This window comes from Melanotaenia boesemani, chromosome 3, assembly GCF_017639745.1.
Source record: "Melanotaenia boesemani isolate fMelBoe1 chromosome 3, fMelBoe1.pri, whole genome shotgun sequence".
Lineage (NCBI taxonomy): Eukaryota > Metazoa > Chordata > Actinopteri > Atheriniformes > Melanotaeniidae > Melanotaenia > Melanotaenia boesemani.
The window spans coordinates 21,405,155-21,432,867 of NC_055684.1; the positions used below are offsets into that span (position 1 = coordinate 21,405,155).

At 37.7% G+C, this 27,713-nt stretch overlaps 2 protein-coding genes across 4 annotated transcripts; one reads left to right on the forward strand and one right to left on the reverse strand.

The window, feature by feature from the left end:
- Positions 1-67: 67 nt before the first annotated feature.
- LOC121637039 (cytochrome c oxidase assembly protein COX14 homolog) lies at positions 68-2,464 on the forward strand. 3 transcript variants are annotated; one of them, XM_041980931.1, is made up of 2 exons: positions 68-91; positions 2,062-2,464. In XM_041980931.1, the coding sequence occupies exon 2, from the start codon at positions 2,072-2,074 to the stop codon at positions 2,246-2,248; it is 177 nt and encodes a 58-aa protein (XP_041836865.1). In that variant the 5' UTR covers positions 68-91; positions 2,062-2,071; the 3' UTR covers positions 2,249-2,464. The 3 variants fall into 3 exon arrangements, with proteins under 3 accessions (XP_041836865.1, XP_041836864.1, XP_041836866.1); XM_041980930.1 differs by lacking the exon at positions 68-91 and adding an exon at positions 923-1,053; XM_041980932.1 differs by lacking the exon at positions 68-91 and adding an exon at positions 934-957.
- Positions 2,458-23,796, reverse strand: cers5 (ceramide synthase 5). The gene is made up of 10 exons (XM_041980929.1): positions 23,454-23,796; positions 14,314-14,419; positions 12,957-13,087; positions 11,924-11,981; positions 11,767-11,817; positions 10,820-10,912; positions 7,296-7,424; positions 6,779-6,885; positions 5,566-5,722; positions 2,458-3,305 (listed from the first exon to the last, which is right to left on the reverse strand). The coding sequence occupies exons 1-10, from the start codon at positions 23,624-23,626 to the stop codon at positions 3,141-3,143; spliced, it is 1,170 nt and encodes a 389-aa protein (XP_041836863.1). The 5' UTR covers positions 23,627-23,796; the 3' UTR covers positions 2,458-3,140.
- Between the last annotated feature and the right edge of the window lie 3,917 nt (positions 23,797-27,713).

Genomic DNA, 27,713 nt, shown 5'->3' on the forward strand with positions numbered 1-27,713 from the left:
TGTCTATAAAAATAATACTCTTATTTTACATGGCATCACAAACAGGAAATTACATCATGTGATGCTCTGTAGAAGCCAAGTTCAAAAGCAGGCAAGTTTCCACACTATTTTATATTGTTAATTTGATGTTTTTCTATGTCGGATGGGGTCCGTTAAGCTTAATGTAACCACCCCGTCACGCAAAATAGTTCAGGAAAAAAAAAATAAATAAAAATAACGCTATTAATGGAAATAAAAATGAAATTTCAGATTAAAATCAGATATGCTGAGTCAGCTAGCTTACCTTGTAGTGAACTGGCAGCCATTTCATGTTGAAATTTACCACCCCGTCACATTTTTCATTCTGACGGGGTGGTATGTATGAAACATACAACTGTAAAATTGTTTTAAACTTAAATTGTGTTTTAAATGATTAATATCGAATACAGGACACTTCACTGGTAGGAAAACACAAGAGTCTTTAGAAATTATTGAATGACTCATATATATTATAACCAATGGGTTGGTGTAGCTCGAAAGCAGTGATTATCTGTGGTATGACACTCTGTGGTGTTAGTAATAAATACTTAAATATGTACAGTGTCTGCTGAAGGGTCTTACCATAGGGGTCTGACTGAAGTATTGCTAACATTTATAATAAAGACATTCATGATGCCCCTTTGGACTATCCTTAGTAAATCAAATCAAATTTTATTTATAAAGCACTTTTCATACAAAAAAATAGCACAACGTGCCCTACATAAAAACACAAAAACTAACCATTTTAAAAACACACATGTGATCATAATCTTTCTCACGCGCACTCTCTCGAAGGGGTTTTGTTGTTTGCTTGGAAACGTTGGAGCCAGAGTGACATATTAATTCCAAGTCAGGAGGTGGCGCTCTTAAACTTACCCGCTCCTTTTCCCAAATCAAGATTGCAGTCCCTCTGAGTTTCCGTACATTACGAAAGCTAAGGTTAGTTAGCTCAACAGACTAATTTCTTGTGTTGGTGTTGTGACATTGAGGTAAAGCGCGACAGTCTGCGTTGGCTTCTGGGTAAAATAATTGAAGGTACTTAATACAAACCTAATGAAATTCTTGTCGCTGTTGCTAAAAGTTGGTGTTACTAGCTTGTTATCATAGACCACTGAACCTCTGTTCTACGTTCACGTTCTTCGTCTTAAGTGTGCTTTAAATCAGATCGCGTATTAACCGAAAGTTACTGATAGTTTTTTGTGATTATTAGTATTCTGCTATATAGTGTGTGGGTTTGTACACGATCAAATCTGAAATCTGCATGTTTTAGCCTCATGCTGTAGCTAAGTAATTGCAGTAGTAGAAAATACCTACATTTACTCGTTCACTTTTTTCACATTTCCTCTCATGTTCATCACCCAATCCCTCATACTTTAAAAGTCTCATCTTCCAGGTAAAGAAACCCTAAACTAAACTGGCAGAGCAGAATTAGTATGTATGATGTGCAAATGATGAGATCTGTTAGGATTTGTCTTTCCCTGGAGCATTTGTTTAGAGTCTGAGTATCTCTTCCTTCAGGTTACTTTACAGTGTGTTTACTCATAACTGAACATATATTGTTATTAATTCCACTAAAGTGGAACAGAGGACTTTCTCCAATTACTAAAGAGTTGTCGCCATTCAGGAATAATGTTATTGATAATTGAGTTATTAGACTATACTAACCTTTTTTCCCCCCATTTTGGGTTAAAAGTGCAAATTTGCCTCCAGAAAAATGTACTTGAGTCATTTTGGGTTATTATTAGGATCTTGTTGATGTGGAGAAAAGTGTTGTTGACTAGTTTAATCTGTGCATTAATCTGTTTAACAGTTAGTGGCTACAGCTGTTCAACGACCAAGCAGATGTTTTATTTTTAAAATAGAGTAACATTTAAGAACTCTAGCAGGGAAGTAAATAAAAAAAAAAGTATTGTAGGTTTGTGATGTTATAAATTTTCCACAATTACTTAATTATATTATAGATTATTCATGCACCGCATGCAGCACTTGAGTAAAGCTTGTTTTCCACTTTTTGCTGTGACCTCATACTCCTGGTTTCTTTAGGGTCCTCATCATGGTGTCAGGAAAGCGTCTGGCAGACATTGGCTATCGGGCTTTTTCTGGGTCGATGATGCTGCTGACACTGTACGGAGGTTACCTGTGTGCAATGCGAGGATACCGGTACATGGAGAAGCAAAAACAGCTGAAACTGGCAGCAGAGAACCAGGATTCTGAAGTCATCAAAGACTGATATCGAGTGGACTCCTTTCTTACTTTCTTTTTGTAAAGATGTGGACATTTCTCAATTCTCCTGTATTTGTCCATTAAAGATCTCTGCTTATAAAACTTCACTAAGCAAATGAAGATATTTGCATTAGTTGTTTGTGTCATTCAAAGACATTGTTTCAGGAGTGAACATGACTGTAAATGTTTATATTATGTTATATTAAAATGCCTTCAACCATAATGTGTAATATTTCTTCACTTCAAAAAAAGACATTTTTTCAACCACAGAATATATTTGAAAATATGTTTAACAAGGCACTCAAGTGAGAACACAACAGACTTTTTGCATGGCCCTCATACCTGGATTCTGATATAGGCAGTGAAACATTTTCATACACATTTGGTCTCAGAAGTAGTAATAAAAACAGTAAAACAAATCAAAACATGTCACAAAGTAGCCAAACAATGTGGTGAAGGGTAAATCCACAAACTGCAAAAGACTCCCAACCTTTTGCCATTCACAGAGCGAAACCACAGCCATAACACTACTTTTTTTTTTTTTTTTTTTGGTATAGCTGCTGTGAGACATCTGCTCTGTACAAGCCAGTATGAATTAACCCTTTAAGATAATTAAGTTCATCTTTCCAATAAAACTGGGAGAGAACATATAAACCAAGCATCTGCAGCCAAACTCAGCACAAAATAAATCCCAATGTTTGGAGTTGTGTGTCTTTTCATGGCTCTCCACAGGTATAAGTGTCTACACATCCATCATCAGTTCACACATACGCACTCACTTTTGGTGGAAAATGTGTGTGTGTGAGTGTGGGAGATCAGAGCAATGTCCTCAGAACAAAACTCCTGGAGACGCTGTGAATATGTGAACTGCTGGGAGCTTGCTGGTTTCACCCTCCTCGTCACCAGCTGCTGTGGTTCTGCGTCCGGGCTTTGACAGCAGCACAGTGACCATTAGTGCCATTTTCTCCTTTAGGGCTATGTGGGGAGGTCTTGAGGCCATCTGTGGCCCCATCAGTGTCGTCTTCTGAGCTGCTCTCAATGTCGCTGCGAACATCATTGCAAACCTGGAAGACAAAATCAGTATGTTGCAAATGGAAAAAAATGTTGAAGTCATCAATCACAAAAAAAGGTTGAGATATTTTTTTTCTTTCACAACAGACGCACAGACAGGTTGGGAATCAGATTTAGCCTGACTGATTTTTTTTTTTTTTACACCTAATTGACCACAGGGTGGGGTTGTGGGACAATTTCAACATATCCCTCCATATTGAGAAACAGTTGGACATACCTGACATTCAGGACACCATTATTACATTGCTCATCCTTTAAAACTTTCCACTTACTGCAAGTCTAAGCGACTTTCTAAATAAAGCTACTACAACAAACACCGAGTCTGATGAAAGCTGACAGGATGGGTTAAAATGAAGAGTTGAAAAACGAGTAACAGCAGAGACAATGAAAAGAAACTTACAGCCAGACAGAGAAGGCAACGTTGTCAAGCAGACAGAGCAGATGCAGAGAGGCAAGAGAGCAGTAGGGAGGGCTCATTGGATAAAGATAGACAGAAAGACAGGATCTCCCTCTCTCATTGTGGGGGGAGAGGAAATATACTGCGTCTGCAGAAAGAATGACATCAAGTCAGAGGAAGACAGGAAAAAGTGGAGAGGCTGCAAATATATCACCAAAAATAACTCAGTGCTCTTCGGACTGTAAATATTCTGGTATAATATAAAGAAGTCTGGTTGGGAATACTATTTATCTGATGATCTTCATTACTGGTATAAGCTAGTTATAATTAATAACTGGCCCTGAAGTCTGCATTAAATACAGTAGCAATCTATAGCTTTGAAATCTTTGAGGTAATCTTTGCTTACGCAGTAGCATTAAATGGTAAAACACCATTTGTGGAATAGCTGGAGCATCCTGTGAAGGGATCATACCATGAACTATTAGTTTTTACATTACTTACACCCTTCTTAAAAAAACAAACAGATAAAAAGTATTAAAAACAAAGCAGCACAGATTTCAGCTTGTTCAGTCATTTCATTTCAACATCATGAAATCACACTACTCAGGATGCAACACCATGTACTGAATGTACAGCTGAGTAGGAGTAAAATATAGTAAAGTGAAACTATTTACTGTTGGTAGAGTAGCCTTCATGCAGCAAAAACACTGACCTGCAGGATGTAAAACCCTTACTAGGTCACTGTCTGTTAGCAGCATAACTGAAAAAGTTATAGATTAATTTTTTTAAGCAATCTCAGAAATTGAATAAGGAACAAATGATTTGATTTTGAGGGGTCATCCGGATCAATGCCTGGATCCAGGAATTTTTAAAGGATTCTTCACTATGGGGAGATAATTTTGCCATTAGAGCTCAAAAATAATGCCCAGATTGGCAAAAAAAATGTAATTACAATGGCTTGCCATAGGTCTGAGATCTCCGAGTGCATCTTGTTTTTTAAATCAACTACACTGCTGTTGATGTTTTCAGCTAAATGAAGTGACATCTTTAAAAGTGAGAAAAAGTGTGATTTATTTTCTAATATATATATACATTTAAAAAAAGAAAGAAAGAAAAAGGACAAAAAACTTAATATACTTTGTCAGACGGCTGCAAACGAGGATACTGGAGTGAATGTTGCAGGTTTAGGTTCTTACAAGCAAATATATGTAAAAGTTTTTAGGCTAAAATAAACGTGTTTCCTGTGTTACTGTGGAAATGTCGCTCTTTGTTACATCTGTTTAGAAGACTTTGCTGTTCATACTCGGAGAGCATTTCAGCTGCTGTTTAGCAGCTTCTCAGCAGGATGTCGTGCGCAAGTGATGAATGGCTTCTGACGGACTGCCCCCTGCGATACAGGATTGATTAGCGGTGCGCTGCACAGGTAACTACACCTCTGTGAAGTCCCATCTCTACTAATGAACTCAGGATCTCATTCCTCATTATTGGCTTGTTGGCTAGCTGTCAGACTAAGGCTTTTGTCTCATTTGCTCAGATCTACATCGAAGACATATGCTGGCCTTTCCAAACATTTCTCATTTAAAAAAAAACAAAACAAAAAACGCAAGATACTTTAATGATCACAGGAAATGTTTGTCAAATGTTTGCCTCCCTAGACCTCCTAAGCTAAAAAAAAAAAAAACTTTCTGATTTGCCTTTGAGGAGATTGTTGTTGACTGAGGGAAAAGAAGGTGAAATGATCCTATTTTAAGTCAAGTCTGAAACTAAATGAAATGTTTGATAACTTCAGAGGCTCTGAAAACTTTCTGTCAGTGCTTCACATTGCAAAACTTTTCACTAACCACCCAGTGACTCACCCTGCCTCGCAGCATGGCTTTAACAGCTATACGCGCTATGAGGTAAGACCAGAAGATGTGCAGCACTTGGAGGACCAGCAGTAAGACGTTGAAGAGCCACCAGGATGGGAATGGCCCGACTATGGCCCAGCTCTCAAACATAGTAGAGTTCAGGATCCTGGAAAAACAAAACAGACATATGGGTGAGTTGGAGACACTACATCCTAGCATAAAACTTTGTCTTTTTTTATTATATGTTGGCCTGATAGCGATGATGGAAATGTTGTTTATTATTTGCAATGTTATCTATGAGCAGTACTGTTGAATATACCCTAGTCCATTAGTATCTATCTTATGCTGTACGTTCAGTTGTGCTTATTGTTTCTATTTCAATTGAGGAGCTTTGATGAAACTACACAGCTGTGTGACATAGATTTATTATGACTGGCGACTTGTAGGTTAGGTCACGTCTTCCTTTTAAATCCATCTGAGTGATATAAGGTTGTCAACAGACCTATCTCCCCCTGCACAGGTATACATTTCAGTCCACATAGCTTCAACAGCAACACTAGCTTTATCATTCACCCACACCAAGACACTGAATATAGCTGCTCAGGTTACTTTCACCAGTGATAGGTTCCCTATTGTCTCTGGAGGCTGAGTTGCAGCATCCAGGTCTCTGTCGAGGAACAGCTTTCATCTGAAAGGCTTTCTACGCCTAAAGGTCGGCAAAGATCCCAGAGATCTAGGCCAGAAGTTAAATGATGACTAATCTCCAAGTCAGACAATGTTAAGCATACTAAGAAATGCCTCATCTGATTTACAAACTAGCTACATAATGTTATACGAAGCAGTGCATATTGGTTTTCATTTTGGAGTCACCAAAAGTCTGTTTAAGAGCTGCAGAAGTGGGTTTTTTTAACCAGGTTTGTTAATAGCGGAGTCAGCATATGCACTGAAATGAAAGTTTTTTAGGAAATCAAAGCGCAGTAGGATATTAATTTTTACAAAAGCAGTTGTTTACAAGAGCAGAGCTCAGATAAACGTCTACAACCATCACTCTGCCATCACCAAAGCTAAAACCTTACTGTTACTCTTGGTTTAACACCTACAACAACAGACAGGAGCAAAGTTATATTAAATAATCTTACTTACAATGATCAAAAAGTGAGTTTTAACCCACAGTAGTATTAATATTGTTCATTTAGGCATTGCAGGTGTCAACGGTACTCACCATATTGGAAATATAACAAGTCGTGTGATAAAGAAAACCACACTAAACACAATGAAAAGGAAGTCACACAAACGCTGGTACTTGGCATAGTTTGCCAGCTTGGCAGCCTGTTGAAGAACAAAACAAAAAAAATAAAACATTTATCCTGGTAAGGTAACTTTTGTTCCACACCTCAGTAATGAAGTCAGATCAGTCTGCATTTCAGCCAAGAGGAAGCAACTCAGAGCATTAAGCAACAATCAGAAATAATCTCCATTGTTTAAAAAGCTGGCTGTAGTTGAGATAAAAAAAAAAAAAACACTACTGAATGTGACAGCTGAGGCCTCTCTGTTATCAAATGCAGACATGTTTTAAAAATATTCTACTGTATCAGCATATAAGCAATAACTCTTGTTCAGTGCTGCCCTGAACTGCAGCAAGAAACTTTCAGAGTGGGCACATTATTAAATCGACCTTCCCTGTGCATCATTATAGCCGTAAAATATAAAGTAAAAGGAAAGCATAAAGTATCAGTGACCTCTAGGAGGAAATCAGAGGCATCATGGACACACAGCACGAGGCTCCCCACTCGCGCCATGTTGTTAACGTAAGAGAAGCTGACCAGACCCACTGTTGCCAGGTGATGGATGAACATGATCAGGAAGTCCTGGAAATAAATAGAGGGAGAGGGATGGTTAAAGTGATGTACATGCACACTCACCATCCCTGTAACTTTCATATTTTAGCTTTGCCACAGAAGATGCACTTCTTAAAATAAGGCTAGCTAGCTGTGTGTTACAGCTAATATAACAGTCTTTTAAAAATGCAGCTACAGATTAATTTATTAAAAACATGTTGCATAATAACCAAACTGTTCTATTAATCTGCTATTTGTTTAAGCTGTGGTCCATTACAAAAAATAAACAAGCCCCATAAAGGAAAACAAAATAATAAGAAATGACCCATTACGAAAACAGTGTACACCGTGTGGGAGCAGACTGGAACAAACTGGAAATACACTACTCTGGAGAATTAGTACCTTAATTAAGCAGAGAGAGATAGATGGACACAATTTATATACAACTGTACAACAAAAGCACAAATGATATTTAAGTGGGATTTCTGCTGTGTCCCACCTGCACCTCAAGGAGCGTTAGAAAGCCAGAACGACCAAGTTAACACAGTAGCGGTCAGCATCTTTTTATTACACAATCCAAAATATAGCTGAGTTACACTATAATAATAATAATAATAATAATAATAAGAAGAAGAAGTGTGTTTTTTAATATATTACCACATGTTAAACATATTTAAAGAAGCAAATATTTGAAACAGTGACCTGTAATTGTGATATATTGAAATAAATTCAACAGATGGAAAAGATACACTCTTGTTCAGTTAAATAGTGCAATGACTATTCCTATATAACCAAAATATACATCTTCATTTCTGACAGATTGCATCAGACAAGATCAACAAGAATAGATAGTGATGCAACATTGCGTCACCGCTCACTTTCAGATATATAGCCAGCAGCGTGATTTGAGGGAACTGCATTATTTCTTGAGTTGGGATAATGCATGGTGAACCTTGTGTTGTTTTTCATTTAAAACAAAGAGTGAAACATGTTGTGTTTACCAAAACTGATGTATAAAAGACTCATTTTGGAATATTTTGAGAGCGCCTCCCACATATTAGTTTAAGTTTGCCTTTAAGATCAATGCAACACTCCTACATTTATTACAGCTACAGATCTTCCAGCTCTTCTTTTCTGTTGACATACTAAAACTCCTGTCATCTAGGACCTGGTGTGTAGTGTCATCATATTAACCCCTAATGAGCTCCCTAAGGCCTTCAGGGTTCCTGTCTGGCTTTCCTTTGTTTCTTTTGAACTCCCTTACCAGAGCTGGAGACAGACAGAAGCATTCAGGAACTTAAAAATGTTAAAATGATAGGATCTGTAGGTAATTCTTACGAGTGTCTGTGACAAAATGCATGAGGGGTAACTGGAAAAAAAATGTTGTTCCAAAAGAAGATTAATGCAAAATCAAGGACTGTAAACACTGCAATGACTAGGACTTTAGTAATGTGCACTGGACGGATGAAATAAAGACAGCTATGCAGTCATGCTAACAGTAGATATGTATGGTGAAAACAAAGACCTTTTCAGAAGAAAACCCTGTGACCAACTGAGAAGCATGATGGTGGAAATGTTATGGTTTGGGTTGCTTTAGGGGATGGGCAACTTAGAGTTATAGATTTAACCATGAATTATGCATCAGATCACAGAATATATGAAAGTGTGTTTATCTGACTGATGTGTTTTGAGGTGTCTTGACACAGAGAAAACACTTCTTTATAGTCTTTTTTTTTCCTTTTTAACATATCATCTTCACTCACAGGCACCGTTTTAACTCATTATGACCGAATGGTTTGTGCAAAATCCCTTCCAACAATAGAGATTGATGGCAAATCTAAACTGTCTACTAAAACCTTGCATCTCTTAGATTCTTAAGAAAAAAAAAACTGCAATAAAAAAAAGCCTTTTGAGTAACTGATTCCGTTTATGCAGTAAATTACTGTCTACCCATAAACTTAATTTCTCAAAAAAATCTATTGTATGTCCTGAAAATGTTTCTGCAATCCTCACACTGCTACAGTCCTGAGGGGTAAAACTCTGCATGTGTTGCATCAAGCCATAATGAATAAGAAGGATCAAATGTTTAGTGAAATTAGTTAATGAAGTCAAGGGATATAGTTAGTTTTTGCCAACTGTGTAGTTCATTGTACTTAAAAGTTTATATGAAAAGCAAACAGGGGAAAAAGGGATATCATACACTAGTCATGTATAATCTGAGTATTTATGTATTCATCTGTCAGCATCACCATGAAAAATGTTTACACCCTTTCCTTCAGTTCAGCTGTAATAAAATGAAAATAAATGGTAGATTGACTATTTTTCTTCTCATAGCCATTTGGAGACAAAAAGCACAGTTTGTCTACTTGCTACCATAAAATGAGTTAAATGTTAACTCATTTTATGTTAAAAAGTGTAGGCTAATTCGACTTTTTAGCAGCAGGATAAAAACTGGTTAAAAACTTGTATTTCATCATCATTTCTTTTTTTTTTATATATTTTAACGAGGAAATAGACTGGTAAAAGTGTAATCTAATTATATGATAGTGTGAGATTCATGAACGAAGACAAGCAAGAAAACAAATAGATGAAAGATTAACCCTGCAGAACTCTTCAAAAACACACAGGCACTGGCTTTGAGAGCACAGTACTAGTCTCAGTAAAGACAGTTTTTCTCTACTGAGTAAACATCATGGATACTTATAGGTTTGAATCACAATTTAATGCACACATTTAACCACTCATTTACGATTAGGTCCAAATAGAAAATATAATTAAAAAAAAGTAAGGAAAGTATTTTGAAATTTCCTACATGGATGAAGATCGTGATAAAGAGAAATGCAGTGTAGGTGCAGTGAATTAGTTGAATGAATGCTTTGTCATACAATAAATTCTATTAAGTATGAAACCTGATCATGATGTCCAGCAAAGACAAGCATCACATTCCAGACATATGCTGTAGTACAAAATATCCAAATAAAGTGTGTGTTCCTTACTCCAACTCTGACAATCTGAGGAATTTCTGTAATTCTAACAGACTTAGGCTTGCGCCATCCAGCAATCACATGACACTGAGTGCCTTCATGCTGAAAATACAGAGCATTCACAGAGTGAGCAGCATCAGCTGCACCCCGCCCCACTTTAAAAAAGCAAAAAAAACAAAAAAAAACATGTGATCTTCATCCCAAATCAACTAAAAGATCTGGTTCTATATCTGCAAAACTCATAAGTCAGTTTATTGCTAATGTAACCTCTGACCTATGCACATACATTTGAAAAATTTGGCATCACATGCACATTCATTCATACAATCTCTGCCAAATGAGGAACAATAGGCGCATTGACTGATGTTTAACAGGGAGTGGCCATTGTCGAGTATCTAGAGTAGTCTAATCTGACAGACACTGAGCCAGTGTTGCACTTACCTTCCTCTTTATGTCGGTAAACTGGGAGAACATAAGTGACCAGTAGAAGGCCAGTTCTGTAATGTAGTAGTGATAAAGACCTGAAGTCATGACCTGATGAGACAGAGAGAAGAGACCATGTGACCACTACAGCTCAACAGTAAAACACTGCGAACCAGGGAATCCCTGTGACATGCAGGTTTAATAAAGAAATAAAGCTGAACATGTAAGAAGAAACAAGCACAAATTATGCATATAGTACCGTACGAAGGTGCATTATAAATTGCCATTTGAGTCAGTAAATAACAATTGTTGTGCTGCAGCATATTTCTTTAAATAAAAACTAGCAGCCCGACAAGGCAATTTTCTCTTACTGTACTTTACTGTATTGAACTGGCATATGGATAAAAAATAAATCTAAACGTTTTTTTTAACCAGCCGTTCGATCAGAACTGAAAATGTGGATCTTAACCTTTAAATCTGCACTAGTAGTTTAAATTTAAACATGTGAATATAAGAGTCAACGGGAATATGTCTGCATCTTTCTGATGGCTTTTTCATTATCATGTGTTTAAGAACAGTCAGTGGAATAAAAGTAAACAGATACTGGTAATGTTTCTCTTATCACTCACAAGAAAAGTGAACCCTGGCTTCCTTTCTGCACATGGGTAACAGTGCATTTATTTTGTACACATGCACAGTGTTATATAATGCAGTCCAACTGTAAACTGAAAGTAACATTTTTATTATGCTTTTCTATTCTCGTTGATCTGTCAAAGCAATTCCCAGTACAACTCAAATTCAAGCATATTTTAAACAGTGTTATCCTGCCCTGTGATATGTGGATAGTAGAACATAGGGACTGAAACATCTACTCTATCCTCTCAGTCACTGCTGGTCCATTTATTATTTCTGCAGCTGTTATTAACTATACAAAGATTAATACAGAAATATTGGCAGCATCATACCTGATAGGGGTAACCATACCAACATTGTCGTGTATCCCACATCCAAGGAGACTAAAAACAAGAAGAAAAAAAAAAAGAAGTAGAAAAAATAACTGATAACTGCCATCTAGATTTATATCACGTCAATCAAATGACTATAATTACTTGGTGTGCTCACCTGCCAGAGAAACTGGAACCCATAAATAAATATACCCAAATAAAATGTAAATCTCCACCTAAAGAAAGAGAAGAAATTACTGATGATTTTACTGAAATACACATAAAAACATAAAAATCCAACAGTGCATTTAATCATTTAAAATACCAAATTAAATTCTTTAAGACTTGGCTTTTCAGTACAATGACAACATATTTAAATGTCATTCAGTCTCACATCAAACCACTGAAGCAGTGTTGAAGATTTATTAGTTGCAGTTCTTCGTGGCATTGATGCAAAGACTATACCTGGGTATAATTTTTTTATTCAGGATGTTACAGTCAGGGCCACAAAAATGCACAAAGCTCACTTTTTCTTTAGATGTGCAACTCTGAAACTGACAGCAACCACTTATGAGCTAATGGCTCATTTTCTGACCCACTGTCAAAGGCTAACATCCATGGTCCAGTTGAAAACAATAAACTAACCTTAAAAAAAACAAACAAAATAAAACTGGTCCAAGACAATCTACAGGATCCAGTTTAATACCATACCTTTATTTAAACCATGAACTATCCCAACATGTGGGGGATGTCATTACACTGTTTCCTGCAGGCTGTGTTGAACCAAGGTTTCTGATAACCACACTTTTCTGAGCTACAGCAGCCTAGAGAAAAAGCTTCCAGCTGTCTTATAGATTATAAAACAAATCACTCTTTTCTTTGTGTCTGTACGTTGCTTCTGTCAGTGTCAAAGCCCCCTTGTAAAGCACTGCAATCAGTAAATGTGCATTTCTGTAAAGACAAAGGGAACTGTGCCTGTTCTTGTATCCCTGACTGCAACATTCTCTGTGAAAATGATCATGTGCCCCAGTAAGTACTATGCTGAGCCAAAGCCAATAAAAACTCACGCTTACTGCAGTCATTTGAAGCAGGACTGTATGCCAATTAAACATTGAACTCAAAGGGAGATGTCAGTGGGAGTGAGGGGAGTTTACGGACCAGTGTAAAACATGCATAAAGGTTCAATCTGAGCACAATAGGAATAAACTTACATGCTCTCGCAGAACTTTGTGTGTGTGCTGGGTTTATCTTGGTTCCTGCGGTGTCTAAACCAGCGCTGAACCTTTCGCACCTCCCAGTCCAGCTGCTTGGACAGACCATCCAGATGGCGAGAGTCTGGATTCTGTCACAAGAGAAACCACAAATAAGCTATAAGAAGCTTAAAAAAATAAGAAGCTTGGCAGAAATGAAAGATGCTTGGTCACTCTATCCAGTCCATGAATTACTGTAATTTTGCTAATAGTTCACAATCTTGATTCTTATCATAGACACTCAGAAGATAACACGCACGCACATAGAAAATGCTACTGCCAAAAGCCTCCCATGACATTACATGACAGTTGAGATATTATCTGATAATGATGCAGTCAGTTTCAAATTGTTCAACTTGTTCCATCACACCTCAGTCCCCTAATGTCAATTCTGCCTATGAAACTTTAGTTCAACAAGCAGGATGAACGGCTAATCTAAAAACATAGAGAATCCAGATTAATCCCTTTGTTTTATTGTTTTGGACGTGCATTTTGTTTAACTTCAAAGGCCTGTTACACACATAACGATTTTGGGGCTGTCTTTGTCCCGATTTTGCCTTGGATGGCAAACGCCCGATCATCGCGAGATTTCCCTGTCCAATCATCATTTGATCTGTGGTGTGTTACGTGCCGATTTTTCCCAATAAATCCGCTCGGAAATGGGTCGTAGCCAACAATTAGGAACATTGAACATGTTTAATATTTCAGTGCCGATTTCTGAGGAACGCTGACGACTCATGCATTGTGACTGCGCAGATGGTGATGTGGCACGGAATGTAGCCAATCAGAGAGCGAGCTGGCTGGAGAACAAGGAAGTAAATAAAGTCCGTGTTCACGCCATCTCCAGTCTGTTATTTTTTTCATTTCTGGCTTTTTCTGTTAACAATAGTCCCAAGACCACCATCATTCCCTCGTCCTATATATCCTCTTCCGTGCTGTGTGTTGTGTTTTCTGGTTGTTGCTATGTTTCTTCTTTTTCGTTTTTTGCCGGTTGTTGCAATGGTTCTTCTTGTACGTTTCAATGTTTGTCCGGCTCTGAGGACTAGACTGTAGATGAGTTGTGGGACAACATCGTCATGTGTGTGTTGTTCTGTAATTACATTTTTAGGGCACACCACACACAGTACGATCAAAACTGATTCTTTTTATCTTCACGTGCGAGGTCTCACAAGATTAAAAAAATCGTTATGTGTGTATCAGGCCTAATGCCATTAAGGTGATTTTGCTTTCTTTCAACTCAATGTCATCCTGATAGTAATAAAAGACCACTACCACAATCAATACATAAATCCTTCTTTAAAGTAGGAAATGTCCAAACCTTTGTGATGGATGTAAACACTTTCTCCAGCACTGCATTAGGTTGAGCTCTCCTTCCAACACCTGCGTGGATGTGAAGACTATGGGCACTGGCACTGGCAATAAATCTGCAACAGAGGTGAGGGACAAGACAAACACACTAAATATGCAGGACCACATTGGCAAGTAATTCAATTAACTTTAATCCATGACCAGAAAGGGACCTTAACTGGGACTCCTTCATGCATTCATAACTGAGATATGCCACATGAAATTTGTTCAGTGTGAACATGGAGATTAGCTCTTACAGAGTTACTAACATAAAACTGTAAAAAGACATGTTTCCAGCAAATAAACAGAGACATGAAACATGATTAATTTGTTTTACTAGGCTGACTGGCTAATGGTAAGCTGTCAATGAAATATAGTTTGAAATTGCTACAGGAGGGGTTTACTACAATCCCCTGTTATTTTAGGATGTTATCTTCATTACTGGAACATTATGATCTGAAAAGATCCCTGGCTGCAGATCTGTTCTGTGTTATGACTCGACTGCCACATTCTACAGAGAGAGGAATGTTAACATGACCAAGAAAGTTTATCTGACTTCAAATCAGCTGTGAGTTAATAGGTAAGTTACCTATAAGGTTTATAGTGTCAGAAGCTGATGGACGGCTCAAGTTACATAGGACTAAACTTGTACAACAATGGCTTTTTCGCTATTTGACTATGTAATTTAACGCATGCAAAAGATCTTGAGCCTAACTTTGGTCTCATTTTATAGTGGCAGTACAACTTCAACTAACATTGTCAGGGCACAGCAACACATCTCTCTTCATAAATATTATTTGATTTATCAAAAAGCATGACAATGAAAAGGCAGCTGAACTATCGTTTTAAAGCCCAATTTGCTAAACAGGATTAAAAAGTATGATTAAACATTTACAAATTTACATAGTATGGCTGCTGAAAATTTCAGCAAATCTACAAGAAAAACATTCCTGAGATTTATGATGATTTTACTAACACTAAGTAAAAGAGATGGTACCACACAAAAAAAATCTGTTCATCTGGATACAAATATTAGTCCGAATCAACACGCTCAGCCCAGCATTTGTTCGAGTTTCAGGTTTAATTATCTTTACAAATCAGGGGACTCACAAACATAAAATCCTGATTTTCTTTTGTTTTTATTTACTGTACCAAGGTTTCAAAAATGACCTCAAGATAATGTTATTTGTTTTATATTATTTGCTCTCAACCATACTGCATGCACATTTAGAGACAACCAACAACTATTTCATGCACTTAAAACAGCACTAAAACAAGTTGGAACATATATCCCAACCGTATTCTATGAATCACAGCAGCCCCTTAAAATTCCAACAATATTCCAGAAATTCAGGAAAAACATAACCCACAGGAAGATAATTTTGTGCCATTTCTCTCCTTGACTGCATTGTAAAATGGTAATTTAGTCAACTGTTGACATTTCAGCTGTTAAAATCCTGTTACTGCCAAATGCAACCCCTCTGAAAAAAGTCACTCACTCGCCAACTGATAAATTGAATTATCATGGTAGAATGGAAAATAAAAAAAAAAAATGAAATAACAATATACAATTTACAATAACCTTCTCTTATTAATGGCACTTTTAAATGTTGCTAATACTCAGCATTCATCCCACGAGTCTAGTATCTTTTTTGTCTTTTTGTCTACCAGGGAATATTTACATTGCTAAATGACAAACTGTTCACATGAGGGAAGCATTCATTGTCTGTAATTGTTTGTAGTGTTTGTAACCCACATTCCACAAGCTTTACCTCTTTAATCCTGATCAAATTTACAGTAGGTTGCTGGTGGTACAATCACATGAGATTAATATAATTTTCTAAAGGCCTGGATGTCTTGTGAGTTCTCCATTAGTTCCCAAAATTAAATATTAGGACTTGAAAAGGGGGTCAGATCAGGATGGTTCCCCCTCAATATGTATTCAGGTAATTTTTGGACAAATGATTAAGTTAATTTCACAGAAGTGTTTAATAAAGCCTAAAACTTATTAACCCCCATCTCCTCCTACACTGATTTACCTCCATTGTCTATGTGGTGCATGTGCAAAGAATGTCACTGATAGTTGTATGAAGAATCAGCAGCTGAAAGTGTAAAAAGCAGCACAAAGCAGCTGTAAAGAAGAAGAAAAAAAAATAAAATAAAAAAAATTTAAAAAAAAAGGGGGGGGGGGGGGAGGCAAAAACGATTGCCTTTTGTGTAATTCGACACCGATTTACTTCTTGGTACTTTGTTCTTTTGTTCTGAATTAACGCCAAGTTCAGAGCAATGGCAAGTATGCAGAGCAAAGGCAGGTTTATACAGCTTCCCTATCATCCAAACTACAACTGATTCAACCTATAATCATAAAGTTTAAAGATAAAACTGAGACTGTGAGTTTATACATTACCAGGCTGAGTTTTTTTTTTTTTTTATGACACCTAAATTAATTCTTTAAATGCGCTATGAAGTGGAATTTCAGTTCAAACTTACTGCACTGACAGTCGAATGAGCCGATAACTTTACAAAAAATGCAAATGAAAAAAGAAAAGCTAGAGACGTTGAACTGGACAGTTCACTTTCATGTGCCATGATGTTGTTAAACATTACTCAGGGCAATCCGCATTTTAACAAGCAAAGGCAACATGCAGTTATCAGCGTTTACCACACTCATCTTACTCAAGGATCTCATGGATAGCACCGTGCTGTATGTGATAAAACTGTTAAACTTATTCATCCTGGATGGCTTTTCAATAATCTCTCTGTGAGGTGGTTACCCAATTATAGACATAAGCTAAATATGAGCTAATGTGTCACAGGTTTGGGTGACAGCTTAGGCTTTATTTTGTCTACAAGTGTTTTAGATTTGTGATAAATAGGAGTAGATATTGGCATACACTCTACAAAACACCTGAGCCTGTGGAGCTAATCGGCAGACAGCAGCAACAGGAGAAGAAAAAAAGGCAAGAAATGTAAGCTAATCTGTTTGTCAAACGTCGAAACATCTCTGTTCCTTCTCAGAAGCTGACCCCTACAACATACACACAGTCTGTTACCAAGAGACAGGCTTGGTGTGGTCTGTGTAAATGGATGCTAGTGGCCCTGACAGCTGTGAAGAGAAAAGCATCAAGCTACATACGACTTTGACATTGGAAAACTTTCCAGTCCTAGGGCTGAGGCTTGGCTCTATTCATAGTACAGAACTGGGTTTAACTGTGGCCTTCCTTTAACTTGACTTTGCAGCATGTTAAGATTTTGAGGTGGATAACATCAGATTTCTTTGGAACAAGAATGGTGTTAAATGCATGAACAACAGCTTCTTGTTTGCATTTTCTATACTGACTTCCTTAGCAAGATAAAATACCTGAAGTTTTTGAGGAAAGGTTCTAAATGTGCCAAAACAGATTATAAAACCGAGTCTGGCTAATTATAATCTCATGCACGTCTCAGTTTGTAGTCTGTTTAACTCATGACATGGCTTACAAGAGCATGCACACACAGAGCAGCCTGGCAGCTCACATCAACAGCCAGTGCCAGTAGCAGAGCAATGATTATGATCAAACAAGAATAAACTGCTCGAGAAGCTGAGAAGCAGGAGGGGTAATGTAAATGTTACGTTACTCTCATGACTCCAATCATCCTTACTGATGCGGGCATGTTATTGCGTATTAAAACTGTCTGCCAAAACACCAAGACAAAGAAAACATTGGTTCTGTTAACTCTACCAAAGCACCACTACATCAAGAAAACTACATCAACAAATGTACATGTTGACTTCCTTAACTGCTCAAAGACAGGACGGTGAAGCTGTAACTGTTGAAAGAAGCTAAAGCTACACTTTAACTGTCCGTCTAAATAGAAGTGCTGATTGTGGTTAAATGTGTGTGACCGGTGGATGTTGTTGCAGCTGTTCAAAGTTGAAAACCTGAGACCCGGGTTGGAACAAAGCTACAATTACTAACTGGTTTTGGATTTTGATGCAATCATTTTAATACCAGTTGAAGCATCGCAATGTTACAGGAACGACTCCAATAATACCCAAGAACGTAAGCAGCCCCAAAAAAGCCAAAGATGGATTCGTCTTCTCTCCAGGTTAGGCAAATTTATAGGTTACAATGCAGAAGAGAGAGAAAGCTAAAAACAATGTTGAACTACAAACACAACCAGTAGGTTACATTAACCATGTTATAAAGTTTTGTTAAAGCACCTACACAATGTTTTGCACCCATGGCTGGCCATATTTTTCTACAAAAACACCAAGGGTGCATGAGTCTTCCCAATAAAGCTGATGTTTTTTTTTGGTTTTTTGTTTTTTTAATAAAAATGGCAGCCATAACAAAAACCTTCTGCATCATTACATCAGTAGTAGTAGTGGAGAGAGTTACATTTCATGTAAGGTGGAGTTTCTGTTATGTGAATTTGAAAAAAAAAGTTTAAAAAGGGGTTGGGGGGGGGTGGATTTCACACCCAGCCCTTCCACCTCTGCAACGTTATGTCAAACACAAAAGGAAATAATGCTAAAAATAAACATTATCTCAAAACCAGTTTGTGGGAGAACAGGTCTGTGACAACTTCCCTATTAAATTCCAACCTCCTAAACTCTTTTACTGCAGATGTGTGAGGACTGTTTGGTACCGAAGAGCATGATATGCTTTAAGTTCTGCAGAGAGTGGATTAGGAACTCAAGCTGTGGTGTTATGTATTCCTCTGTTAAATAAATGAAATGAGTCAGCTGGCCGTCTGGAGTGTCGGGCAGTAAGAGAGTGAATGTTTTCTGATAACACTGATCCGCGTAAAGCCATCCCCTCCTTGAGAACAGCTTCGCATTAGATGGAATGACTAGCAGCTTTGGCACCTGAGACAGGTGTTTCAGAGCCAAGTACATCTTATTAAAAAACATGTGCAACTCCCTTTTGACACCTCTAACCTCTGATTGCTCCTCCTTTAGAGCCACTTCATGCCTTCGTGACATGGTGAACAGACAGAGCTACACGCTGTCATTGGGGCGAACAATGTGGTGACTGTGTCTACATCTATGCTTCTGGCATTGATGGGGAAATGAAAGGAATATTTTGAATACTGAATATAACACCCATCCCCAAAATCCTGCATTGGGGTAAGCGGGTGTGGTCTGTGGATGAATGGATGGACTAGCCTACCTGCCACCTGTTTCTATATATATGTGTAACAGAGATGTACTTCCTGATGCAACATTGTCTTTGTCATCACATCCTTATAAGGTATGTTTCAAACACAAGAATTAGTGCAGTGAGCAGGAACTTTTTTGAGATTTCATTACCTGCATATCCTGTAGAGTCGGAAGTATTTGGAGACTTTGAGATGGACGTTGGAGGATATCAAACAGCGCTGTTATATATGTTGCATTTGGTCACATCAATCTCACTGATTTACTCAAGTATTTCCCAGTGTTGTGCCCACATATGTATGTATGTGTATATATATATATTAGTGCTGGGCAACAATTAAAATTTTTAATCACGATTAATCGCATCGTTATGCGCAAAATGTCTCTTTCCTTTAAAAAAACATGACATCAGGGGTCTCCAACCTGCAACTCTGGAGCTGCAAGTGTCTCTCTGGACCTTCCACAATGCCTCTAAATACGTGGCTAAAATATTTTTTTTAAATCTATCTTTCTTGTCATTAGGCTGGAAACCATGGACTTTTTTTCCTTTCTTTTACATCATTTTCCACAAATATCTACATTCCGTAGCAAAAATTCTGTCTATCCTCTTTTTTTAATAAAGGTTTTATGTTTTTCTTTATTTTAAAGCCTTAAAAATGGAAATAAAAATGTGGTTCTTCAAAAATAACAAACATCCTATGGTGGCTCTTCATTAAAAATATATATTAACTTGCCTTTTTGAAAAGTCTCGTAACATTTGCGTCTCTAAAGGAGTTTTATTTAGCTGGCTGAGGGAAAAATGGCTCTTTGGATTGGAAAGGCTGCAGACCCCTGCACTAAACGCATAAACAGGTTTAGCAGCAATTTTCATATAAAATATTTCTTCATATATATTTATAAAATCAAATATTTATGAGAAAGAAGGATGAAATGTTCAGGATTTACTAACTAAAAGGTAGAAAGTCAGCAGGATGAATTTAAAGCTGTGAAGCTGCTTCCTTCTAAACACAGAAGGAACAATATGTGATGCATCAGGTGAACAGACAGAAAGCAGGATTAGAATCGCACAGCTTCTAGATGGTGAGGAGAGAGAAATATTCACTATATGCACAATAACTTCCATCCATGCACCTTCACTGCTTCATTATCCAGGTTTCTGGCTTATATTTTCTCTAAACTTTAATTTTCAGCCTCCGCTACCGGGAGTTAAGGGGTTAACATCTCGTTCCAGGTGTAGCGTCAGGTCTGTAGATGTAACTATAAACATGTGTGGTATCCACAGAAAGTCCAGAATCTCAGCTAACAGCTCAGTAAAACCATTTCTATCACCAACAAACACAGTTAAGACAACAAATTATTTAAAGAGCAGCTGCACAAAGTCCGAAAAATATGTAAACACAAATTATGTCTCCCCATGTCCACCCCACGGCATGAACACGAACAAACGACTTCTCTACTGAAAGCTCACATCTCACAGATTCCACAGCTGGAAGTTTCATCTCGCTATGACCAAGATTCACCGAACCAGAGGTAGAAGAAGACCCGATTTATGCTGCACGTTTGTAAAAGTCAGAAAGCATGTCTTACCTTTGCTGTCTTGCATAAATTAAAACCGCATTTATTAAAAAAAAAAAATAATAATAAAAAAGTTTCCCGTCCAAAAATTACGATGTTCTGTCGATCTGCATGTATTTTGACAAAGAGAAACGTCAGTTCTTTTTTTCTTCTTCCTGTTCCAGACAGAAAACATCTCTTTATTTTAATAAACCTGCTCTCTCCCGATCACGTCAGACGCACCGCTGCAGCAGGAAAGGGAGACATGGACGCAATGTTTCTGTCATCAAAGCCAGCGGCCAGCAAAAAAATTAACGCGCGATTAAAAAAATTAAGGGCGTTAATTAAGCGTTGCGTTAATGCGCGATTAACGCGTTAACGTGCCCAGCACTAATACATACATATATATATATATATATATATATATATATACACACACACACTTGTAAAATGTCCAGACACAGGCTCAGTTAAATTACATTTGGACAGTAGAAATGAAATATGTGATTAGCATACAATGAAAAGCTACCAGCCTAACATAGTTAAGGGCCCACTCAATCCACCAGAGCCACTTTCACCTACTCAAGCATGGACACAGGACCTCTCTAAAGTGTCTTCTAACATCTGTAAGCAGATCATATTGGCTAAGTGGAATGTCATATTGGGCTTTTGCGAATCTGGCTTGTTCTGATGAATCCCACAGATGTCAAGGTCAAAGCCTTTGGCTTTTTCTCGTGTTCCTCAAATAGACTGTAAGCTAGACTTTTTGTCGTGGTGGGAGGGGCTGCTGCTGTTGAGGAGTTCTGATGGCAAGGTATGAGGAGGTATCTATGCAAATGCAGGGTTCATAGGTTTCTCAGCAGAGCATTGCATGTTAACAAGATGGTAAACATCAGTTATTTCATGGTGCAATGTTTAAGACCATGAAGGATTAAACTTTTTAAAAATAAAAGATCCACATCATTTACAGTTATGTACTACTAACAAATATTCAACCAATTAATTACCACTGATATACAATTTGAAAAAAATGTCTTCCTTCTGACAAAGTTCTAGTTTTTCATCATTTCATTTTGCCAATCTAGCAGAAACTGCACCTTTTTCTTTATCCAACTTAGACAACAGTGCAAAAAAAGAGCTACATTAATTCATAAATACGAATATTAAATAATGAGAAAAATTAGCTGGTGTAAAAAAAAAAAAAAAACAGTCCAAGGAACTCTAAATGCCTTCAAAAGAAAAAGCAATAGTAATACAAAGCACATTATATGGATCTCTGTGACAGGCTTGTCAGGACTTAGAAACTGATAAGGCTTGCTGAAAGTAAACCTTCAGCATGTTCAATATTTTCTTTGCACTTCAAATAAAGTGCGTTTTTGGCACTGGTGAAACCCCAGTTTCAGGTCAATCAATTTAGGCTAAAATTTCAGTTAGTGGTTTCCTGTTTCCAGTCTGAGCATCATGGGTTTGTCAGACTTGATGATTTTCACCAGCCCCATCACTCTTCACTTTTCAGTCTGACTTCCTTCAAAGCAATTTGCTGGTGGGTCACGGGTCTGTGACACCTTACTGACCCATCTAGAAAAATAAACGTCTGCTATGGAAATTATTTGTGTGGAAAACCACTGCTTTATTTCTTATCATTATGATAGTACTAAACTTGAGTTGCCTTATCTTTATTTGATTAAGAGGGCCAGGCCAGCAATACACACTAGCTTCACAACACCTCAGATATGCAGCAAAAGTCAAACACATGTGGGGGAAAAATGCATAGCTGTGGTTTGAAAAATCAAAAACCTCCAGGTCATCACTGGTTAGAATTTGTCAAAGCCTGCATCTGTCAAGCTTTCCAACTCATAACACACCAACAGTAATGTAAGATGAACAAAAGCACAGCTTAACCAGTGCACAGCACTGGATGAATGTTGGGATTCTGATTATTTACATTAGTGACAAGATGAAGTGCTGTTCGTGGGAGCAGGAAATTGGCGGGACATTAGAAATACTTCCTACAAGGAATGAAAATGAGCTCAAAAAATGTTAGTGAACAGTGTTATTAGACTGTCATCGGTCACCCAATGGCTACGTTTTTTAAACAGTTCCTGAAAACGGACCGTTACCATCGTCACTGTTAGCCCCTGGCAGTTTAATGAAAATTTCGTGTTTGTTTTTAAAGGCTAGAAAATAAATAAATAACAATTAGTTTTTATTCAAATATATTCAAGAAAATGCATGTGTTTCAGACAAGGTAATTTGGGAATCTCTTATTTAACAGCGAAAGATACTGGTCCACCCACAGTTAGCTAACCCCATTATCTGCTGGTGGGGGAAAAGAAAGAAAGAAAGAAGTCTGTTTCAAGTCATTTCGAGGACTTTCCATCTTTACAAGAACCAAGAGAGCTGCAACCACAAACCTTTCGAAGACTATCCTGACGAAAAAAATCCCCAAAGCCAGCGGCAAAGCAGTCAACAAGTGTCCAGCTTTGGGATACTCCACCCCGGGAGCTGGGTCTGCCAGATCCGCCCAGGTTACATTGTGTGGTAGCCAAAACCTCTCGTTCCAAAACCAGGCTGAAAGAGCAGCCATGTTTTACAACGTTTCTATCGCCGGACTGTCTGAAGATAGTAGTTTTTTGTTTTTGTTTTTTGTTTTTTTAAATCTTGAAGAGAGGATGCGTTAAACTTTGTCGGAGGGGTCTTCTTCCCTTGTGTCAGTTGTATGATGACTTGCCACACTCAACTTTACCGCACGACACGGAACAAGCGAAGAACTTTAACATCCGGTTGAGCCCTTCACAATTAATGTTTAACAGTCAGCTTTAAATTTGCGACTGTTTTAGGAGCGATGGAGCAACCAGGACGAAGAAAATTCCCTTTAAATGACAAAGTCTTGGTTTTTTAAACGAATTAAGTTTATTTTACGCCCTGTCGTTTATTTTCTCAGTAATAATAACATGACTGGAGAGTCAAGCTACTGTGTATTTCTCACAATTTTTTTATTAATTTCTTAAGCTAGAGATACGTCACTTCCGGTACTTTATTGCTATCACTGGTTAACTTGACTTATCTTGGCCGCCCTGAGATGAGAACTGGAATTGAGGAAGTGAGGCAAGTCCCTCCTCCCTGCTTGAAGGATGGGTGCGATGCGTGCATGTCATCCATTTCAACTCTCACTTTTAAGATTGACAGCAGACTGTAGTCACACAGTTTTTATGACTTGCTGCTTAGCATATGCTACCTTCGGAGATTTAGCAGCTTCCTGTCAATAACCGGTCTGATATGTTATCTCAGCATAGACTGCAATACAAAAAACAGATACGGCAGACGGGCGCGTTGCGTTTGCGATTGATGTGATAGCACACACAAGTGTTCGGTAAATGTATTGCAATCAGAAATTGTAAAAAGAAATACACACACACACACACACACATATATATATATATATATATATATATATATATATATATATATATATATATAAAATTAGTCATCAATTGTTTCACTTTTTTAATGGCTAAGATCATAAATATCACAGGAGCAAGCCTTGAGTACCAGGACAATCGAGACCCAGATCTACCACACCAGGCAGGACCCCAAGTGCTGTGCAAAGACGCCCCTGAAACAATCCAGCACCTCACAGCAGGGTGCAAGATACTGGCAGGCAAAGAATACATAACATGCCATAACCAAGTAGCTGAATATGCAGAATATGGACTGGAGACCCCTAGGTCACAATGGGAAACACCTCCCAAGGTGGTGTAAAATTATATATATATATATATATATATATAATCAAACTTGATTTATAAAGCACATTTCATACAAAAGCTGCTGCTCTACATGGGGCAGCATGCCTCAATGGGTAAAGTGGTTGTCTTATAGCCTGAGGGTTGCCGGTTCGATCCTCAGCATGTCGAGCTCATGTCGAGGTGTCCCTAAGCAAGACACTGAACCCCAAATTGCTCCTGATGGGTTGTGGTTGAGTACCTTACATGGCAGCTTCCACCATCAGTGTGTGAATGGGTGAATGTGATGTATAATGTAAAGCGCTTTGGGTATCATTCCAGCTACAGCAAAGCGCTATTTAACTACAGACCATTTACATAATAAAAACTCTTTTTGAGCAGGGCATTGCAATAATCGATTCTACTAGAAATAAAAGCATGCATCAGCACCACTGTGCTGGCAAGAGAGAGAATATATAGACCTTGCTTTCCCCACAGACTAACACTTCACCTCCCCCTCATCTTTCACATTCACTGTGGACCAGATCCGGAACCAGAGCTGCTGAAACTCTGCATTTGCAAGTCTGCTGGACCTGACAGTGTCAGCCCCGGGGTCCTTTAAACTTGCTGAGCTCCTCCAGCTTCGTAGAGTTCTCCTTCATATCTTCAGGATGAGCTTTGATCTGCAAAGGGTTCCATAGATGTGGAAGACGTCATGCCTCGTCCCCAAGACACAACCCAGCAATTAAGGACTACAGACCTGTGGCCCTGGCATTGCACATCATGGAGGGGAATATTTTATTTTTTATTTATTTTGATTTAATTAAGCACCTTATTCTAATGTAACTTGCACTCTTGTTTCTCTATTTTCTCATTCTTTCACTGTATGTCATTGTTTTAAGGAGCACTGCAATGCAGCAATTTCCCTCCGAGATCAATATAGTATTTCTGATTCAGAAAAAGAAAAAAAATTAGACATTACAACCAAACGTTTACTCAGTACTTCAGTAGTCTTTTCACCAAACACTTTTTTACTTGTACTTTAAATTTGTTATGCCTACTTTTTATTTTCTACTTGAATAGTGTTATTCTGCAGTAACACTTCTGTTTCATCTTGTACAAAATCATGCAAGCAAACAAAGATTTAACCTTTTTTTAAGAGCTGAACTTTCTGGCTTTGGTAAACATACCTCAGATGAATAATTCAATCAATTTGATTTGAATTTCAAAAGAAAATGCTTGCAGATGAACGAGCTGGCGCACCTGTTTAGTTGAGAGGAAGCATGGCCTCAACTCAAAATGTCTGTTGAAATCATTAAAAGTATTATAAAACTCCTTCAAGAAGAAGCTAATAAAGATGTTCAGCTTTGTCTGAAACTTCGAGCAAATACAATCAAAAAGAGACATATGGGCATTAGGGAGGAAATGGCATTGTGCCTTAAAAATGAAAAAAAAAAAAAAGAGAACAAAAAACAAAACCTTGTCACAATGGACTCAAGAGAATCAGTCATGGACTCTGGATGACTGGATGAAAGTCATATTCAGTGATGAATCACAAATCTGCATTTGACATGGAGATGATGCTGGAAATGTTGTTTAGTGCAGGTTCAGTCAAACATGTAAAGATGAATGCCTGATGACAGAAACATGTTTACACAATCATTAATAATAAAGGTTTGCATATCAGGTAAAGGGCAAGGGGAGATGGCTCTACAATTAATGACTAGTGCACACTGGAATTTTGGACGCTTTTCATTTCTGCCATTAAAAGTGGCTTTGGTTTTGGTTTTTTAAAGTACAATGCAGCTTTCCAAAGAGCAGAGTGTCAACAGTTTTCATTGAGAAAAACATTTCAGTTCAGTGACAAGGCCAGCGAACAGTCTCAGTCAGATCCAAGACAAAGCTCTGCCTGTAATGGTGATCTGGCATCTATTATTAGTGCAGGTTGGGACTTGACAGATAAACAATATTCATTTTTATTAGATTAGTGAAGATAGATGAGGTAAAACTTTTTTTTTTTTTTTTTTTTACAACTTCTCTTGCAGAAAATATAATTAATTATAATTTTTTTTTCTATTTATTCTTTTTAGGAATGTTTGTCAAAGCCAGGGTTTAACTATTACATGATTTTTTTTTATTTCTTTTTTTTTACATAGTTATGATTTTTATTTTCTTTAGAATATTACAGCTGGACATTTTTCAAGAGGGGCCCTTCCACTTGTTTTTTTTTTGACAGGGGTTGTATTACAAATAGGAGCATCCTTCAATCTGTGTTTTAAAGTGGGAATGAGGCAGCTGCAGCTCTGTTTTCTATCTAATTATAGATGAACATTTGCCCCTTTGGAGCATGTTATTATTAGATATCTCACAGGGCAGTTGACTCAATAACTATGCAAAGGATCTCAGCGAGGAATCCAGTTTATACAAGTAGCAAATTATGTAACTTCCCAGGTTCACATAAATGAGCAACAGAGCTGAAAGATTTAGAAAAATAAATTCACTTGTGTTATAGCACATCCACTGAGATGATTTTTGCTCATGTGATGTTTAAATTAGAATACTTTGCAAAGGATGATGGGTAAAATTTCAGTTCAAGGAGACAGGAAGCCAGTGACATGGAGACACAGCACAGGACGAATACATTAGCATACTGACAATTAGATTTGACTGAAGTTTTATGGCATAAAAGCACAAGTGAAAGACTGTTTCAATACACGCAATAATCCATACTGAACAGAGCAGAACATCACCTAAGACTGTGACTGAGACAGGACATGCACTTAAAGAAAAGTTGATCTTGACGGTCCAGAAAATGGTAAAGGTGAAGAGTTTAAAGTGGCAGCCAGGCTGAGCTCAGGTCGGGTTACAATGAGGGTGCCTTCACAGTGTGTATGAGTGTATCCTGTAGGCAGAAGCCAGCACGTTAAAACATCCAAACACACAAAGATA